Below are 19640 nucleotides of genomic sequence, written 5' to 3' on the forward strand. Positions count from 1 at the left end.
TGGATCCGTATCCACTTCGATCTCCTCAGCTTGGATCGAGAGGCTCTGGGCTGCACGTGTAAGCAACTGTTGGAGGATCCTGTTGTCTTCTAGGGCCGGTGCTGCTGAGGTTCCCGCGACCGCCTCATCAGGAGAGGAAGAGGAGATCACCTGCAAAGGGCCTTCCTCTATACCCTCAGTCCTCGTGGGGACCTGCGGCACACGGTACTCTGGTTGCGTGGCCGGTGCAGGTGCAGGATGTGGCACTGCGGCTGGTACTGGGGTCAACACCAAATGACGAGGCATGCTGGTCGGTGCCTGTGGTGTCGGGACCATGGCCCCTGCCGGTGCCGGTGTATGACTAGGCGGTACCGGGATCTGTTGTGGCACACTCCTGTCAGACGGCAGTGCCGGTGGTGGAGGCATTTGAGCCGGAGCCACCGCCGTCGATGAGACCGATGCGGACCTTGAGCGGGGACCGTACGCCTGTCCCACGGACTGATAGTAGGCCCAGGGAGTCCAGAACGGCCACTGGGGGGGCGGTTGCCACTGCTGTTGCCACTGCGGTGGATAAGGCTGGAGGCTCACTTGCGAGGTCGACTGCCTGCTCCTCGATCTACTGGAGCGGTACGACTCCGCCTCCGAATCTGAGGTCTCCGAATAGGAGGACCTAGGGGGAGCAGTACCCACTGTCGCTGGGGAGCGGTGCCGCTGGACTAGAGAATGTTCTCTCTGCTCCAGTGCCGCTGGGGTGGAGCGGTGCGGGGATTGCGGCGATAACATAGCCGGCTTGCCCCATGATTGTATAGGGGGTTGGGCCATGGTCGGAGGCTCTTTCCACCGGCGCGGCAATGCTGGCACTGGGCGGCTTAGTAGGTCAGAGGCTGCCTGCAATGCTTCCGGCGTCGATGGGAGGCGCACTTTCTCAACGAGGTCCAGGGATGTCTGCCTGTCCAGACTCAACCGTACCCTCTACGGGGCGGGAGTCAACGGATTAGCAGGATTAGTCTGCAGCACGGCCTGTCCCGCAATACACCGGCCCTTTAGGGTCCTGGTGGAGTGATCGTCCCCTCACAGGCCTCTTCTTTTTAATTGGCACCGCGGATGGTGAACGGTGCCTCATGGAGGCCGATTTCCTATGTGCTGACTCCCTCCGGTGCCGGGGTTTGGAGGTTTTGGCCTCATGACGTATTACCGGTGCCGGGGCGCTGCGCACTCAGGATGAAGTGCTGGGCACTGCGTTGGTTGGCCCAGGGTCCGAATATGGCCGCAGGGCCACTTCCATTAGTAACACTTTGAGCCTCTGCTCTCTGTCTTTGAGAGTCCTGTGGCCAAATGCCCTGCAGATAGTGCACCTGTCTCTTTGGTGGCTTTCTCCGAGGCACCGTAAGCAGGAAGAGTGCGGGTCACTCTTTGGCATGAATTTCCCGCAGTCCTTGCAGAGTTTAAACCCTGGGGACCCGGGCATGCCCCAGCGGGGCGACGAGTACGTTGGGGAAAACCCCCCAACAACTATTTATCTATACTAACTCTAAACTAACTAAACTATTTACAAGGAAGAAAACGGGACACTGCCAAGATTGCTGAAGAGCAAGCGAAGTTCCAGCTAGCCGTCACCGGCGGTAAGAAGGAACTGATGGGGTGGAGGTTTGGCGGGCCCCTATATATGGCGCCATGAAGGCGCCACTCCAGGAGGTGCTGAAGCCGACCCTATGGACGCTGCTATGGTAAAATCTTCCAGCTGGTGTGCACACAGCGCGCACACCTGCTTGGAATGGACATGAACAATCACTCGAAGAAGAACTATATATTATATAGATATACACAAAGTATACATTTTAAACAAACAGTTTAATACTGTTCACAGCTATGATGATTGTGAAGCTTGGTTGAGGTGGTGAAGTCAGAGGGTGGAAGACGGAGGAATATTTCTCAGGGAATGCCTTGCTGCTAAATGATGAACTAGCACTCGGCTGAGCCCTCAAGGGTTAACACTGTTGTTAATGTAGCCTCTCACACAAGGCAGCACGAACACGAGGGAGGGGAGACAGCATAGCAGACAGAGACAGACACACACCTTGTGTGTGTGTGGGGGGAGAGAGAGAGAGAGATGCACACTGCCCCTTTAAGTAAGCTGACCCACTCTTAAGTGCATTGTCTTTTTAAATGGATCAGGAAGTTGAGAAAGCAGCTGCTGCCCCAAGCTCTCTCTGTCTCCTTCCATCTGTGTCCCCTCCCTGCTCTATATAGGGAAGGGGTAAGTGCGGTGCAGGAGCAGGGGGGAGGGGGACACCCTGACATTAGCCCCTTCTTGCCCCCCTGCACAGCAAGCAGGAGTCTCTGGGAGCAGCTCCAAGGCAGAGGGCAGGAGCAGCACATGGCAGTAGGGGGAGGGACAGCTGAACTGCCTGGCAATTGATAGCCTGCTGGGGGGCTGCAGCACGGGGAGCTGATAGGGGGGCTGCCGGTCCACCGTGGTTACAAGCCCCCACCAGCTAGCTGCAACGGGCTGCTCTTCCAGCAAGCAGTGGACAAAGCAGGCGGCTGCCAAACGACATTAGAAGGGAGCATTGCACAACTTTAAATGAGCATGTTCCCTAACTGATCAGCAACGAAACAACGTTAACTGGGACGACTTTAAGTGAGGAGTTACTGTATAGAGGAGTGGAGATGCCTTGACACCCATTCAGTTCCTTCACACCAGAAGCCAGTGCTTGCTGTGACTCCAGTATAGGGGGAAGGAGGGAGGAGTATGGAATGTACATATGCAACACATCTTGAAGAACACAGCGAACAGGTATGTAACCATTTTTTCTTTGAGTGCTTGCACGTGTCCCTTCCACTTGAGGTGACACACAAACAGTCCCAGATGGAGGAGGGAACCAGAGTTTACCTCAACAAAGACTGCAGCACCACTCTCCCAAATATAGCATCATCCCTCAAGGCCTGGGAGAAAGCATAATGAGTAGTGAGCATATGAACAGATGACAATTGCAAAAGCCACTCATGGAAATGTAACTCAGGAAAGCAGCTGAATGTGCTTGAGCGCACAGAGTGCACTAAAGCTCTTTGAGGTAATTAAATGTTTGCAATATCATAGTACAGACAAATGCTGGAGGAGATCCAGGAAAAGATATTCTGAAATAATGGTTTTTCTTTCCATCCTATCAGTAAAGGATATGAATAACCGAAGAGATGTCCTAAACTCTTTAGTCCCACCCAGGTAGAAAGCCCATGCTCTGTGAATGTCCAAAGTATGGAGATTTTTCTTATTTTTGTGTGAAGTTTCAGAAAAAATTGTTGGCAAGTATTATAAGTCTGATTCAAATAAACATCTGAATGCACTTTAGTGAGAAATTTGGGATGTGGCTACAAACCAACTTTGTCCTAGTAAGATACTGTATAAGGAGGGTCAGCCTGAAGTTCTGCAACTATTCCGGTTGAAGTAATAGCTACCGGGAATGCTACCTTCATTGAGGGATGAGACAATGAGCACGTAGCTCTAGGTTTGAAAGAGGATTTTATTAAAACCGAGAGAACCAAATTTAGATCCCAGGGTGGAGCTGGGTCTCTAACAGATGGGAAAAGCCTGTTCAAACCCTTCAAAAACCTAATAGTCACAGGGTTGGAGAACAGATCTCCCATCTGTAGAAGAGTGAAATGCAGAGATAGCAGTCAGACAAACCCTGAGGGAACTGATCGAGACACTTTTTTCCTGTAAGTGAAGCAGGAAATCCAGAATACACTGAATAGGAGCCTGTGATGGAGAAGTATCTTTCTGCTGGGAATACACAGAAAACTTCTATTTCATGAGATAAGTGTATCAGGTGGAAAGCTTTCTGCTGTTCAGACGAATGCTCTCCACTGCAGCAGAACAGATAACCTACACTTCATTGCTTGGATGCTCCATTATTGACTCCACAGGAAGCTAAGAGGATTGGGATACAGAGCCTGGTCCTGTGAAATTATGTCCAGAATCTGGGGAATGGTAATGGGAATCTCAAATGGACAGGTTCAACAGGGCCAACAACCAGTGCTGAAAAAGCCAGGCTACAGCGATTAAAATCAGAACAGCATGATCTTGTCAGTTGGCCCAGGACTCTCAGCAGCACAGGGATTGGCAGAAAACAAAGAAGTTTTCCCTTCTAGGAGACCACAAAGGCGTCCAAAATGGACCCTGCGCTGACACTTGCCCTTGAACAAAACTAGTGACACTTCCTTTTCTGCTAGAAAGTTTTGAGATCCAGGAAGATGAGATGCTTTGAGGGTAATCTTGTTCTTGATGAAAAGGGACAGAGGTTCAGTACTTCTTGCCAAAGGGGTCTGATCTGGGATTTCCCTGTTTGTTGAGGTCAACCATTGCAACAATGTTGTATGTAAGCACTTGTACAGAACAGGAACACTTGAAAGGCCAGACAAATAACTCAGAGCTACCTGACATTGATCGTCCTGATCAGTCTACAGACTGAAAGCTCCCTAGATTTGCTCCCCAACTGAGGAATTAAGCATTTGTGACTAAGGTCACACAAGGCAGAATTGGAGCAAATGGAACTCCACTACATACACTGGCAGGGTCCATTCACCAGTCCAGGCAAGACAGAACAGTTGCAGGATCAGTTGAGTCTGCATTTCGAGTAGATGGTGAGATACACACTTCAACCACTTCTGCAGGACTCGGAGGTGAATTGTGCCATGTGTTATACACAAGCTGCCGTGTGACCTAGAAGTTTCGGGCAGTTCCTTACTGTTGTACAAAGATATAACTAATTCTTTGCACGTGTTGAATATTGCTTGAAATTTGGCTTGAGGCAAATAAGCTCTTCCTGATGTCAAGTCAAGAAGAACTCTTATAAATTCAATTTCCTGTATGGGGAGAAGAACTGATTTGTCTTTGTTGATCATCAGGCCAAACAAACAAAATAGGGATCAGATCTTCTCGATGGCTTCCTTCACTTGCTGTCTGGAATGACCTAAGATCAACCAATCACCCAGATATGGATATACCTGGATTTTTGTCTTCCTGTGATGTGCTGCCCCTACAGCCTGCACTTTGTGAAGACTCAGGGAGGCTGATGACAGACCAAAAGAAAGGAGCATAAACTGGTAATGCACACTTGCTACAACAAACCTTAAGAACATTTGGTGACTCTGATGAATGACAACGTGGAAATCGGCATCCTTTAACCCGGGGCAATGAACCAATAGTTGAGTTTGGGAATGGATAACTGAAGATAGGATAAGCATATGAAACTTTATCTTTCTTATGTACTTTTTGAGATTTGGCAGTCTAAAATAAGTCTGAGGCCTCACTTTGACTTTGGGATGAGAAAATTAGAGCTTTATAAGTAGGTTGAGAACATTTTACATCATTAATATTTTCATCATTTAAGAAAAGATTTAAGAAAACAAAGATGTTTTTGTAACTTTCAATTTTTCTGCACACAATAAATAAAGTAGAAAATTTAACATACTGAGAAAAAAAAGCCTAATTCAGTACAAGTTGTGGGATGCAAAAGAAATATTTAAATAAATATAAGCCATAACAGGCCCCAAAGAGTCTATTCCTGGGCTTCAGTTATCCATGGCTCTCCTACTCCCATTCTATCTCATGGATCCTCCTACAAATATCCCAACTGCCCTGCCTTCCACATAACATCTTCATTCCCTCCCACGTGCCCTGACTAGTCCCACAAAGACCATTGCCCAACACACCACATTTCCTTCTTCCACAAAATATCCCCCTTTGCAACACTTAACTTACCCCATGCCCCTCCTCCCAAAAAAATATCCTAGTTCCCCAAATCTACTCAAAACAAGTCCCAGCTCCCCAGTGGTCTCCTTCTGTGCCCATTGACATACTCCTATTCCCCTCATGGTCCCACATTAACACTTTGTCTACCCCCCACAACCTCTAAGCCCTCCTGTTATTCCAACACAACCTCCAGATACTCAATAGGAGCACCCATCCCAGACAAGCCTAAATAGCTTGCCATACTCCTGCTAGCCTCAACAGGCTTAAGGGTAGAGTGAGAGGACATGAGAAGACTCTGCTCCTGAGCTCCAGATGGCCACAGTTCTAGTATCAGAGGAGTAGCCGTGTTAGTCTGTATACACAAAAACAACGAGGAGTCTGGTGGCACCTTAAAGACTAACAGATTTATTTGAGCATAAGCTTTCGCGGGTAAAAACTCCCACTTCTTACAGCTCTACTGCTGCTCTCCCAATGGTCCACAACATCACAGCTGCCTCACCGTATCTGGGTTCTGCTCCAATGGTAGCGACATTGAAAGCACTACAGCAAACAGGGCCCCAGGCAGTTATCAGAGTATTGACTTACCTTATACTTCATCTAAATCAGTAGTACTTCTAGCGGAAGTATGAGTATAATCAAGACATTGACATGAGGGAAATTTTAGAACAATAAGCCTAGTCATTTGTCAATATAGACTGGCTCTCTGTGAGATTAGTAAGGCCAAAATTGTCAAAACTGCATACATAAAATTAGATTTCAGTGAAACCTAAAGAGTTACACCAGTCTGAAACTGGCATAATCCAGGCCCAATGTTCCAGTCTGTGAGGGCTTTCTTCTCCACCCTAAGGAAATGCATGTGCAGCACCTGTTAGAAACTTCATTTTCCTCCAGGATCATACCTAGGGAAAATGGCTGTTGGGAAAAAATGAAATAATTCTGAGGGCAGAAAAATTTTAAGAGATCAACCCTGACTACTGCCTTGTTCGTAGAACTGAGATTGGAACTCCAAAGTACAGGGGGAGTAACATCACGTAGATGGGGGAAATTACCCCATTATAGAAATTTAATTTTTTTTTTTTAAGTTAACAAATGGGTTTAGTAGCATTTCTTCTCAAATTGCACATACCAACCTTTACTATAATTTAGTGAACTGTTCAGTTTTGGAATTTTCTTTACTCCAACTTAGTATAAAAAGTGATGGACGCTGTACGAAGATTTTCACAGCTTCGGGAGTCTGTGTTTTTTCATGTTGGCAATAAGATTATCTTTCACTTGCAACTGGCGCTTTAAAAAATATTATTATATTTCCTCACTATACAACTACACTGGTAGCCCAGGAGAATCTAAGGCACCTTTTCCTACTAACGTTTTCTTGTCAGTGCAAGACAAACAATACCAGGATATTTTAAAAACATTTTATGAAAGTTTTACCATGAGTTCTCTATCTCTGTCATGTTAACGTATGACAAAATTGTATGTTAATTGCTATAACAGGACACAAAATTTTAAGCTGAACTTACTGAAGTGAGCATAACTCAGCTTTAAATTGTGAAGAGTCATCAGATGTCTGGGCAAGTTTATAAGACTTTGTTTTTAATTCATCTTCCAGAGAGTTTATTCTTTCTTTCAGTACAGAGATTGTACTCTTCAGTTCAAACTGTTGCGTTTCAAACTGCAATTAAAAAAAAAAGAAAGAAAGAAAGAAAAAAAGACATGTTGTCTTTATTTCCTTTAGAAATCCATTACAGTGGAATGATTTTACTTTAAAGAAAATTTATCTAAAGGGTTTTAAAAAGCCATTCGGGTGAGAAAAAACTTCTGTTAGAAGTTTACTCACTAACATGTTACTTACCCCAGAAACAGTGTTTTCCAGTTCTGCGATGTCATGCTCCATCTTTGATTTCTCAAAGGCTGCTGCCTCCTGCTGGACCTAACATGGAAAGAAATACAGAATTACTTGTAACAGTAAGTAATTTTTTAGACTGGAGTATGATTTAAGATGGCAATGCTCTTTGCAGAATATAAAGTTCTAAAAGAAAAAAAGCCTTATCTTCATATGCACATGATTGGATGCAAAGCACACGAACTCCAGAGCTTCACCTGAACAAACAACAATGTAAGTATGATACAACGTTTCTCATGATTTTGTGAGGATACTTGCAGATGTCTTTAAACCTCTGTGTGATTCAACCTTTGGGAGAATTTGTAACAGAAAAAGTAAATTTCCTTTCCCCTTATGAAATAGTCTCAGGTGGGTTGCTATAGAGAGAATACAAAACCAAAGTAATGCCAGATATGGTAGGCTAAGACATCAGAATTCTAAGCTATTTTCTAAAAGATATTGTCAAGGTTTAAAGTAATTTTTAAAATCCATTTTCATTTGTTACAAACAACCTTAGAAGCTTGAAGCTTAAGGTCTGCTTACAAATCAAAGTCATCTTTCCCCATTTCAGCATTGTATCATTATTTACTGCTAAAGCACCTTTATCTACCTTCTGATTTCTATATATGAGTATTGTGATGTCATCAGATAAGCTTGTGCACTTCCTCAGAAATCTGTGGATGATGGCTCTTTACCAAGGGAGCTGTGGCTCTGGTCTGATTTCCCCTTCTTCACAGACTTGCTTTGTATAAATGGCATGCCCAAACCAGACTCCTTCCATCCCTTGCTGCTGCTGCTTTTCCCATTTTGGGGAAGCCACTTGGGACTAAAGAATTGGAAAACACGCCTTATAGTGATTGTTAAGCTAAATAGATTCAAGAAGCTCAAAGAAGATAAAGGAGAGAGACTTGGTCACAGTCCATAAGTACCTACATGGGGAATAAATATTTGATAATGGACTCTTCAGTCTAGCAGACAAAGGAATAACACGATCCAACAGCTGGAAGTTGAAGCTAGAAAAAATCATACTAGAGATAAGGTGCAAATTTTTAACAGTGAGGGTAATTAATCATTGGAATAATGTAACCCCGGGTTGTGGTGGATTCTCTATCCATGGCAATTTTAAAATCATGACTGGAAGTTTTTCTAAAAGATATGCTCTAGTGCAAATAGGTATTCGTTCAGCGAAGTTTTATGGCCTGTGTTATGCAGAAGGTAAGCCTAAATGATCACAATGCTCCCTTCTGGCCTTCAAATTTATTGCTACGTCTACACTATGAGCTAGGGGTGTGAGTCCCCTGCTTGTGAACACATACCTGCACTAGCTCTCATCAAGCTAGCATGAGTATATATAGCAGCGTAGCCGCACTAGCATGTAGTAGTAGTGGAGGCATAGATGAGCCATTCCAAGTACTTACCTACTGGTTTCGGGTGGGTTTGTACTCGGCATGACCCAGCCACGCCTTTCCAGCCACTACCAGTAGTACTGCAACTACACTGCTGCTATCAAGCTAGTGTGAGTATGTGTACACAAGCAAGGGAAATCACACCCTACTTTGTAGGTTAAACATAACCTATGACTATAAAAGGGTAGAGGTGAGGGGAGATCTAGCTCCCCCATGCCAGCTGATGCAGTGCATCACAGTGGCATCATCTGTGAGTACATGAATCATCAGGTACTCAATTAGGGGTAGGAAAGCAACACCAGCAGAACAGCCCTGAGTTCCAGAATGTTTAGGAGGAGGGTGATCTCAAGAGACTACCATCTCTCCTGTACCTTCTATAGATATATTTGGTCTCCTGTTGAGAATGGATTACGTTCACTTGAACTAGTATATGATATACATGTTATGTTGTTATACAATAACTGATGCTAAGTGAAATTGTACGATGGGGTATGTTGTTTGATGAAGACCAACATAACATATGGTGCTGGGTGTATGGATGGCATGGACTTTTGGATGGAAATACCACCTGGTCTGTTTGTTTGGAACTTTGGGAGTTTTGAATTTGAAGGGTTATTGGTTAGCTCCTGAGAAGATGGGGAACAGGATCATAGAGGGAGTCAGAGAACTATATTGTGATCAGGAAGGGAAGCACTACTGGGCTCTCATAAAATTAGGCTTTCCTTCTGAAAGTCAGAAGTAGAAGGGATACTGAAAGCAGTTGCTTTTTCTGATATGTTTACTCTAGTTAAATAAAAGTATACTGGTTTTTCAAACTCAGAAGTCCCAGGCATAGTAAATCAGTGGGGGTCTGAAGAGATCTGTGGGGTCCTTGAAATAGAATTAGGCAAAGCAGCCAGAATTGCCCAATATTCACAGGCAAGGGTTCGGAGAGGAAGCTTAGAGGGATTACTAGTAATCCAGAAACACCGGTTTTGAACAAGGCGTGTGCCCAGGAAGGGGCAGGTTGTGACAATTTCCCACCCTGGAATAGAGGCATTCAAGACAAGAATCTTTGTTGGTGGTTTTTGTGAAAAGGACTTTCTGCTGCGTACATGGGTTGGATCTGTCAGTTTAAAGAAGAAAGACTTCCAGAGGGACTACAAACACTTAACCCTTCCTGTGTTTATTTGGCAGATATGCAAATCTCATTCACCCTCAGATAAACTCTGGCATGCTGGATGATGTACATGCATGCTGACATGTGCCTCAGTAATTTGAGGCAGGAACTCACTCCTGAGTGCTGGGGTGGGACCAGAGTTGATTGATGAGGTCTATCATAATCTGAAACCTCTTTTGAGGGAGGTATGTTCATGCTGACTTTTAATTTATTAGAGCCCTATAAACTCTGGGTTGAGGTCAGAGTCCATTTTTAAACTGTTGACTCTGAGCCTCAGGGTGGAGTATCTTTTGAAGTGAATCTGTCATGTGCTGAAGGGGATTTCCCTTGCACCAGCCAGTCATACAGGTAGGGAATAACCTGGATTCATGGTGATCTAAAATGTGTGACCATCACAGCTAGGACCTTGGTAAATACTTGTGGTGCTGTGGAGAGGCTGAAAGGTAGAACTCTGTATTGATAATGTTAGGTTCCTACCAGGAGCCACTGATACTTCCTGTGAGCTGGAAGCATAGAAATGTGGAAGTAGGTATCTTGGAGGTTCAAGAACCACAAACCAGACCATGGGGCTGAGACGGAGCAATGAATGACGGCACTGAAGATCAAGGATGAGTCTCCACCCTCTGTTCTCTTTGAGAATAGGAAGTAAGTGGAAACAGAATCCCTTGCCCCTTAACTCCTAAGACACCTCCTCCATTATTCCCACTTGTACCATGGAGTCTTATCTCTTGCTTCAGTATTTTCTCATCAGAAGGGTCCCTGAAGAGAGATAGGGAGAAAGGTGTTTTTTTGATGATCTTAGAGACCCACTGGTCTGGGGTTATCCCTGTCCAAGCCTCCCAGAAAAGGACAGGTGAGTGTCAAAGAAGGGATGAAAAAAGAAGGGTCCATAGATGGTCTGGCACAACTCTTGCCCTGTATATCATGTTTTCTTGAAGCCCTGGATTGTGGGACAATGAGGAGGAGGCAGAAAGTCATCCGCCACAGAAATGCTGTCTCTTCCCCAGGGCCTACAAGGATCACTATTGCAAGTAATAGTGGGGCTGCTGCCTCTGCCTGTATTGCTGTAGCTATTGTCTTGGAAACTTCCTCTTAGGGGGCAGAACTTATAGGCCCAGGAATCTCACTGAATCCCTTGACTATTAAGGTATATAGGGTGTTGTCCAGGATGTTGCTGAGCTCATTGCCCCCATACAGGAGGTCCTCAATAGTAACCTGGACTACATGTGGAATTCCTGATGCTTGTAACTAAAAAGATCTCATAGCTACAGCAGTGGCTGTTTATCTGAGAGCTGTATCAACTGTGTCAATTGCTGCTCAGCGTGCTGTCAGGGATGAAAGCTACCATAAGACCTTTTATTTTATCCAGGTGATCTATGAAGAACTTGTCCATAAAATTAGAGAGAGTTTGTCCGATAGCATGAAGCCATATTTGGAAAGTTGCACCTGGTAATTCACTATTTTCACTTGGAGGCTTGTGAAGAGTAAGCTTTCTTCCCAAAGACATCAGACCTTTGCCTGGTCTTGCTTGTCTCATGGACTGCCTGAACTACAACAATACCTGGAGAGGATGTTGGTAAAAGTACTTGAATCCTTTTTCATGGACCTAATACCTCCTCTGTCTGCCCCCTTTGATGTACTCACAATAGGTTCTGGTGTGTACCAGATGAACTTTGCTGGCTTTGGCATGGTGCGTTGTCCCGACAAGAAGGGTTGTATGATATCCAGCAATTTGTGCTGCTTCTCCTGGATGACTGCCAGGGAGATGTTCAATGTCTCTGCCACGTGACAGAGCAAGTCCTAAAAGACCTTCAGCTCTTGTACCAAGGCAGATGACAGAGGGTTGACCACTTTGTCTGGCAAGGAGGATGAAATGACTGGGATGGAGTATTTCAAGCAAGTGCTTGTGCCACTGTATTCCTCCTTTCCCTATACCATTTGGGGTTGAGCTGAAACAGATGGGAGTTGTTTCTTTGGTATGGAGAATCTGGTTCTGAAAGCTGCAGTTTGAGCCAATTTTTTTTTTGAGTATGGATTTCCTCTTCAAGGGATCAGTATGCCATGGTTGGTATGAGTAATGTGGAGGACACACAGGTGATACCCTATGTGACCCAGATGACCTTCCAGTTACCCTGATAGATCTTGTCAGTGCTTCTTCTCCAACTCCCAGTGCACCAGCCAATGAGGTGAGAGGTGGCGCTCCTCAGCTGAAAGGTGAGGGAATCACTGTACACTGCTCCCCCATCTGCCCAACCCCTGTGCATCCAGACCCCCTCATACCCAGACCCTCCCACCAAGCCTCACCGCCCCACACCCAGAACCCCGCAACGAGCCCCAACCCCCCCTGCACTTGGACCACTCCAACAAGCCCCCTGCATCTGGATCCCCACCCCACTGAGCCCCACTCCCTCAGCATCTGGACCCCCCCCACTGAGTCCCCCACAACCAGACCCCCCTTCCAAGCTCTAGTCCCCCCCTACATCCAGAACCCCCCCGCCCCTGCTAAGCCCAAACCACCTTCACCTGGACCCTCTGCAGAGTCCCATTACCGTTGCACCCAGAACCCTCCAACAAGCCCCTGTGCATCCAGATCCCCCAATGAACTGCCCGCACCCAGATTGCCCTCTCAACCCATACCTGCATGCTCCTACGCCAAGCCCCTCAACACTTGGATCCTGCCTTGATGAGCCTGCCTGCCCACACCTGGTGCATCTGGCAATGAGGGGCAGGGCCCTGGGGTGTTTCTGGGGCAGGCCCAATCCTTGCACTGTGTCAGAGCTGGGTGCATCAGCATGCCAGGAGTATCAACATGTACCATGCCTGCAATTGAGCTTACCCTGCTTCTGCTTCCAGATGTTGGTCCAGCCTGGTTCCAGATCCTGCTTCTTCCTACTTCCTATCCTGCTCTGGCCTTGTTTCCAAACCTGCTCCTGTTCCCCTCCATATTCTGACTTCGAGCCTCTGCTTTACTTCTGGCTTATGTGTCTAGTTTACCCTACGGCTCTGGCACTTAGCTACTGTCTCTCTAATACTGATCCTTGCTCCCCCTCCAGCTCTGCCATTCGGCTTCTGTCCTTCTGACTCTCAGCTTGTTCCTGGACTCTGCTCCCCTGGACCAAGCTCTAACTGATAGGCTGGACTCCCATTTCAACCATTAGTCCTGACTGCCCAGACCCAGTCAGCTACAGTTTGAACAGCCCAATACATAGGTAAGGCCCACCTCGCCGACAGACCCCATTCAGTCCAATTTTTCGCTGGTGGAATTGGTGGATGGGCCGTACAGACCTTGCAAACACAAGTGTTCACCCTGCAGGTGTAGAAAACAGCCCTACAAGCCCAGGTTTCACCCTGGCTCCAGCCTCTCAAGAGCCAAAGGTTCCACTTCCGGACAAGTTTAATGGTGACTGTGGCTGGAGATTTCCTAAATAATGCCAGCTCATCTTCTTGCTACCCCACAATGCGCCTCACAGATCAGGCCTGAGTAGGTCTCAACATTACTCAGAAAGCCTTGGCCTGGACCTCCCGCTCCGTTGGAATAGTCCAGCCCCCTCCTGGGATAGGTGAATCAGATCATTCAGGCCGTGATGGTTATCTTCAGTGACCTCCACTGCACCTAAACCTCTGAAACTGTACCAGCTATTTACAGCAGAAGCAGATGCCTCCAACTTTGCACTGGGACAGTCCTCTACCAAATGGCAGCCTCTGATGGTCCGCTTCACCCTTTAGCCTTTTACTTGCGCATGCTTACACCAGTGCTGCAAAACAATGACATCCTTGATAAAGAGCTACTTGCCATCAAAGTAGCCTTCAAGGAATGACAGCATTTCCTGGAGAATGTCAGGTTCTCTATCCAAGTCCTCACTGACCACAAGAACCTGGAATTCCTGAAGAAGGCTTGGCACCTAAAACAGTGACAGGCCCACTGGTCCCTCTTCTGTATTTGGTTTGACTTCTTGGTGACCTACTGTCACAGAGCCAGGAATGCGAAGAAAGGTGCATTATCCCAGAAGGGGGAGTACTGTGAACTTGACCAAGAGGCTCCATCCATGATCCTCAAACTGTCAAATTTTATTTTGAGTACCACTGTCCATAACCTGCTACCCTCGATGGGTTCCCTGCTGCCTAATGATCCCTTCGTAATTCAGATCCACGAAGCCCTAGACAATGTTACCACCCATACTGCCTTTCTGTATCTTAAGGGGCACATCTACATACACAATGGTTCACCCAGGCTGCAAGTTCTACAAATCAGTCACGATCCTCTTCTGGCAGGTCACTTTGGTCAATTCAAGACCCAAGCCCTCAGTGCCGAGGAGTTTCTGGTGGCTGGCCCTGCACACTTCAACAGCAACTTATATCTGGTCCTGTAACCTCTGCACTCAGACCAAAATCCCACATGAAACTGCTCTTCAGCCCTTTTCCATTCCACCCCAGTCTTGGGCCATCGTGTTGACGGACTTCATCATGGAACATCCGCCCTCCCAAGGATTCTAGTGGTTATTCATCTCCTGACAAAGATGGCACATTTTATACTGTGTCATAGCCGCCCCACTGTCCACAAAATAGCCCGTTTGTTTGAAGACGATACCTTTCACCTTTATTGATTGCCCTCAAGCATAGTATCCGACCAGGGGTCACAGTTTATTTTGGTGGGAATTTATGTGCCTCCTGACCATTGAACTTCGTCCCTCAACTGTTTACTACTTTAGTACCAACAGTCAGGCAGAGAGAGTCAATCAAGTCCTAGAGCAGTACCTAGGCTGTTTCCTATATTACCACCAGGATGACTGGTTGGCATTCGTTCCCCCACCCTGAATTCACCTACAACTACACACACACACTGTAACTCAGAAGACCCCCACTTCATGAATTATGGGTTCCACCTTTGGCAGCACCCTGAAATCCCCTTGCCTTACCAGTACCAACCATTGCTGACCTCGCTGTGTAGGTTAACCAAGTACATCAAGAATTCAGGCACCAGTTAAAAGAGGCTAAGACAGTGTACAAGCACCACGCCATTAGCCAACCGATACCATCAGCCAACCCCCAATCTCATGGAAGGGGATAGGGTTTGATTGTCTGCACAAAACCTGCAATCCACCCGTCCATCCCTGAAGCTGGACCACAAGTACTTGTGGCCATTTAAGATCACAGAACAATTTAACCCAGTAACCTTTCGATTACAGCTGCCAGAATCCCTTCAGATCCTCCCCATTTCCACATCTCCCTCGTGAAATCTTTATCAAGAATTTCTGCCTGCACTACAGTCCTCCTCCTCCTTTAATAATTGTGAAGGGCCAAAAGAAACTTGTGGACCAGCAGATTCTGGACCCTCACTGAGTCTGGGGAAGACTCCAATATCTGATTGACTGGGAGGGATAAGTCCTGGAGGAGCAGACATAGGAATCCGTGGAACATGTCCAGACCCCAGACCTCCTGTGTGCCTTCCTGCCTAATCCAACAGCCCCAGGGTTCCTGGGAAGTGACCCTGAAAGAAGGGGGTGCTGTCAGGGACCAGACCAACTACTGGCCTGCTCCCTGACTAACTTCACTGTTAGGCAACCAAAGAGCCCAGCTTCACTGCCTTGGAACTGACAGAGTAGCCAGAGCACCTGACTGGCTGCTGGTTTAGCTACCCTGCTCATAAGTCTGGCACTCACAGCAGATCTGCAGTTCCTCAACATGTATTATGCCCACAGCCACACTTGTCCTGCTCCAGCCTGCTTCCAGGCCCTACTCCAGACTTGTTTCCGAATCTGCTCCACCTACTACCCACTCTGGTTCCAGCCTCCCTTCCCTCCAACTTCTGATGTCAATCCTTAGCTACGGCTCTGGCATTCAACTTCTGTCTCTCCAGTACCAATCCTTGGCTCCACCTCTAGCCTACAACTCCAGTTTACCCACCGGCTCTAGGATGTGGCTTCTGTCCCTCTGGTACTGACCCTTGGATCGTTCCTGGACTGTCCCCCCACTGGACTCAGCTCTAACTGGTAGGATAAACTCTTGTTTTAATCATTAGGCCTGACTGCCTACAGCCCCATCAGATACACCTGTCATTAGAGCCCGGTGCAGATACAAATATGTGGATCCATATCCAACCTGCAGGCATCAACTTGTATCCGACCCATACTCCATCTTTTATCTATATTTGCATCCACACCTCACCTGCAACAGCAAGCTATGTCACAGTGCCTCTCAGGAAGAGCCTGTGTATTGTATAAGAAAACTGCCTGGCTTAACAAATGTGCACAATATTATTATTGTTGTTATTATTTTAAACATCAGTCTTACTATACAACAGGCATCAGAACAAATAGCCTTTTATTTTATTATTTTTAGTGTAAATGTCTAAAGTCAATAATGCTCAAAATAACAAACTAAACTATAAAATTTAAAAAAATCTCAGCTGCCTATTTAGCTTGTGAGTTATAAAGTCATCACACTTAGAGCTCAGCAATCTCAGTTTCTTTGCACCAGCCACTGTTCTCCCTGTGGAATCATGTAAAGAGAATACTATCTGAGGGCTACAGTGCTTAATTATTGCCCGGGCTTGGCAGGTTATCCTCCTAAGGGGGCGGGGGAGAGGGGAGGAGCAACAACAGGCACTCCATGACTCCAGGTCAAGGGGGTAAAGGTGCTCTCCGGCTGCCCAACCAATGCCTTATTTCAGCCCTGGCACCTATTGGCTTGACAGATCATCCTCCGCACCCCCTCACGGGGTTGGGAAGAAAGAGGAGCAACAACAGCAGGCACTCTATGACTCAGGTCAGTTTTCCCAGGTGGGTGCAGGAGGGGGGTGCAAGGGTTAGGGGCACAGAAGAGGGAGTTCTCCGGTTGCCCAGCCAGTGATTTATTTGTGCCGTAACAGTCAGTTGGAGAGGGAGGCAGCTGCTTCTGCAAAGTAAGTCAGGAAGCCAGACTGACTGACTTACTTTGCAGAAGCAGCTGCCTCCCTCTCCAACTGACCTGATACAGCAATGAAGTTGGGAGAAGTTTCCTATATTGCTTGACTGTTTAAACTACAGATAGGAGCATGGGGGATTTTCCTACCTGTCTTGATCTATCCACCTCCCCTTTCTCTATATACAGGGAGAGAGGAAATATAGGCTCTGGAAGGTGGGGAAGCAGCCTCATAGGCTATGAGCTACAGATGGCTACTTTCCCGCATTTGAGATCCTGTATTTAGGGTCCTGTGCGGATACAAAAATTTGTATCCGCATCGATTCACAAACATGGTCCACGGATATAAAGCAGATATCCGCATATCTGTGGGGCTCTACCAGTCATTGCTCTTTATCTGAGATAAATGAAAAGCCAAGAGGCAAAGAAAACCTAGCAAAAAGTTTAACTACCAAAAATTGAAAACTTTGAAGACTAGCTGGTTTCTTGCTAAGCAAGGAACAAGGATACCATAGGGTTCTGTCTTGCAGTGACAGGTGACAAGAAAGAACCACGTGTTGCAGCCGTACCGTCCTTTGTCTCTTCTGCTGTGGGAAGCAGGAGGGTACGCAAAGCACAGGCAAACTTCCCAGACACTGCCATTTTAAAGAATCTGATCTTGCACATATGACATGCACCAAGATTGGAATCTATATGAATAACTCAAAAAAAAAAAAAATCTTAGCTCTAAGTATAATATCAAATTAGAAATGTTTCCACATAGAAGTGAAATCTGGTTCTATTTAAGTCAATGGTAAAACTCTTATTGGTGTCAATGGGGCCAAAAGTGAAATCTTGGTGTTCATAGTGACAGGTTGCAAGGCAAAACACAGAAAGAATACCATATTGAAGTAAACAAAACAATATAATGAACTAAAGCTTCAGAACGTTCAGTGAATCTAAACACTAGACACTAAATGATTAAATTAGCTCTAATGTCTAGCCAGAAGCTAGCAAATAAAATACCAGAGAGGATATACTTTATTTACATATTTGTGGAGCAGTTTTTAATATCTAGTATCTACAGAGTCCCTTCTGCAACACTGCTTTTATAGCTGTATTTCCATTTCCAGTGCTTAAAAATAACTTGAGGCTTAACAAAGAAAACAAAAAAGCCCCCAACATTACTGAGCATAGGTTTAATGCTTTTTTTTGCACCAATAAAATGAAACATGCACGAGTAATTGCAACATTATATCCATATATTTATTGCAGATACATACTGATCCTACCCATAGTTTCTCCTGACAAATGCATTCTTTGATGTATAAGGTGATCGTTTTACAAGTGCAACGTTTTAAAATTTTGAATTTCCAGAAAGCTCATTAATCCTGCACAGACTATACAAGTGGTCCAGTGGTGGTGTTCAGTGGAGAAGAAAACTGAAGCTGTAGGCTCTTAGTTATAATTATTACTGCATAAATAAGCAACACATCAGAAGTTCCTCTCAGAATTCATAAGAGTAGATATTCACAGATTAACATAAAAGGCATTATTTATATTAACACATGCTCACCTTTAGTTTCTCCCTCAGACTTTCTTTTTCTGCCATCATTCTTCTGAAGTCAGCTAATGCAATGTCTCTTTCCTCTTCCACGTGACTTTGAGAAACTAAAGTATGCTTTGCCTCTCTTCTTAACCTATTTAATTCATCCTGAGACTTTAAAAGAGCACTGCTTAGTAGTATCCATACATTCAAAATAGTACATTGTATATAATGTTAAGAAAAATGACAAACTGATTTTTAGCATTCTGATTACACTAGATATACTGCATTTCTTTCTAGTTGTTTCCTAGACATCCAGAAAGTGCTCCTTAAGTCGTACAAAGGCAAAGAATTCTTGATTTTCCCAAAATACACTTACTTCTTCCTTATGTCCAAACCCCCTTCTGTTCTCATTCATTACTTTCTCCTCCTTCCTCTCCAGCTTCTATCCTCCCCTACCTTGCTCATGAATTCTCTCTCCCTTATCTTCCTAACCTTTCTATTTCCAAATTCCAAGTACAAGGGAGGTTTAGGTTGGACATTAGGTAAAACTTCCTAATTGTCAGGGTGGTTAAGCACTGGAATAAATTGCCTAGGGAGGTTGTGGAATTTCCATCATTGGAGATTTTTAAGAGCAGGTTAAACAAACACCTAGGAATGCTCTAGATAATACTTAGTCCTGCCATGAGTGCAGGGGACTGGACTAGATGACCTCTCAGGGTCCCTTCCAGTCCTACGATTCTATAAAACAGGTAAAGCTGTAAAACTGGATTTAAAATATTAGGTGACTTAAGGCTTGTCTACACTGCCCTGCAGTTTGGACTATAAAGGGTGTGAACAGCAGTGCACACCAAAAGTGCTGTGTTCTAATTCCCTCATGTGGACTCTGCTGGCACAAACTAAAAGGTTCCTAATTCACGTTAACGTAGTCCCATTTGAGAACTACGACGTTAACAAGATTAGGAACCTTTTAGTTTGCTCCCGCAATGCCTACACAGGGGAGTTACAGTGCAGCACTTTGGTGTGCACTGCTGTTC

At 45.6% G+C, this 19640-nt stretch overlaps 1 protein-coding gene across 5 annotated transcripts in view; it reads right to left on the reverse strand.

Annotated features, from left to right (window-relative positions):
• CEP135 (centrosomal protein 135) overlaps positions 1-19640 on the reverse strand; it is a 97183-nt gene that overhangs the window by 31415 nt on the left and 46128 nt on the right. For all 5 annotated transcript variants that reach the window (XM_034772388.1, XM_034772390.1, XM_034772389.1 and 2 more), the window contains 3 exons: positions 18634-18777; positions 7584-7661; positions 7252-7403 (listed from right to left, as the gene is read on the reverse strand). In XM_034772388.1, the coding sequence (XP_034628279.1) occupies positions 7252-7403; positions 7584-7661; positions 18634-18777 (374 nt within the window). The remainder of the gene's footprint in view (positions 1-7251; positions 7404-7583; positions 7662-18633; positions 18778-19640) is intronic.

This window comes from Trachemys scripta, chromosome 5, assembly GCF_013100865.1.
Source record: "Trachemys scripta elegans isolate TJP31775 chromosome 5, CAS_Tse_1.0, whole genome shotgun sequence".
Lineage (NCBI taxonomy): Eukaryota > Metazoa > Chordata > Testudines > Emydidae > Trachemys > Trachemys scripta.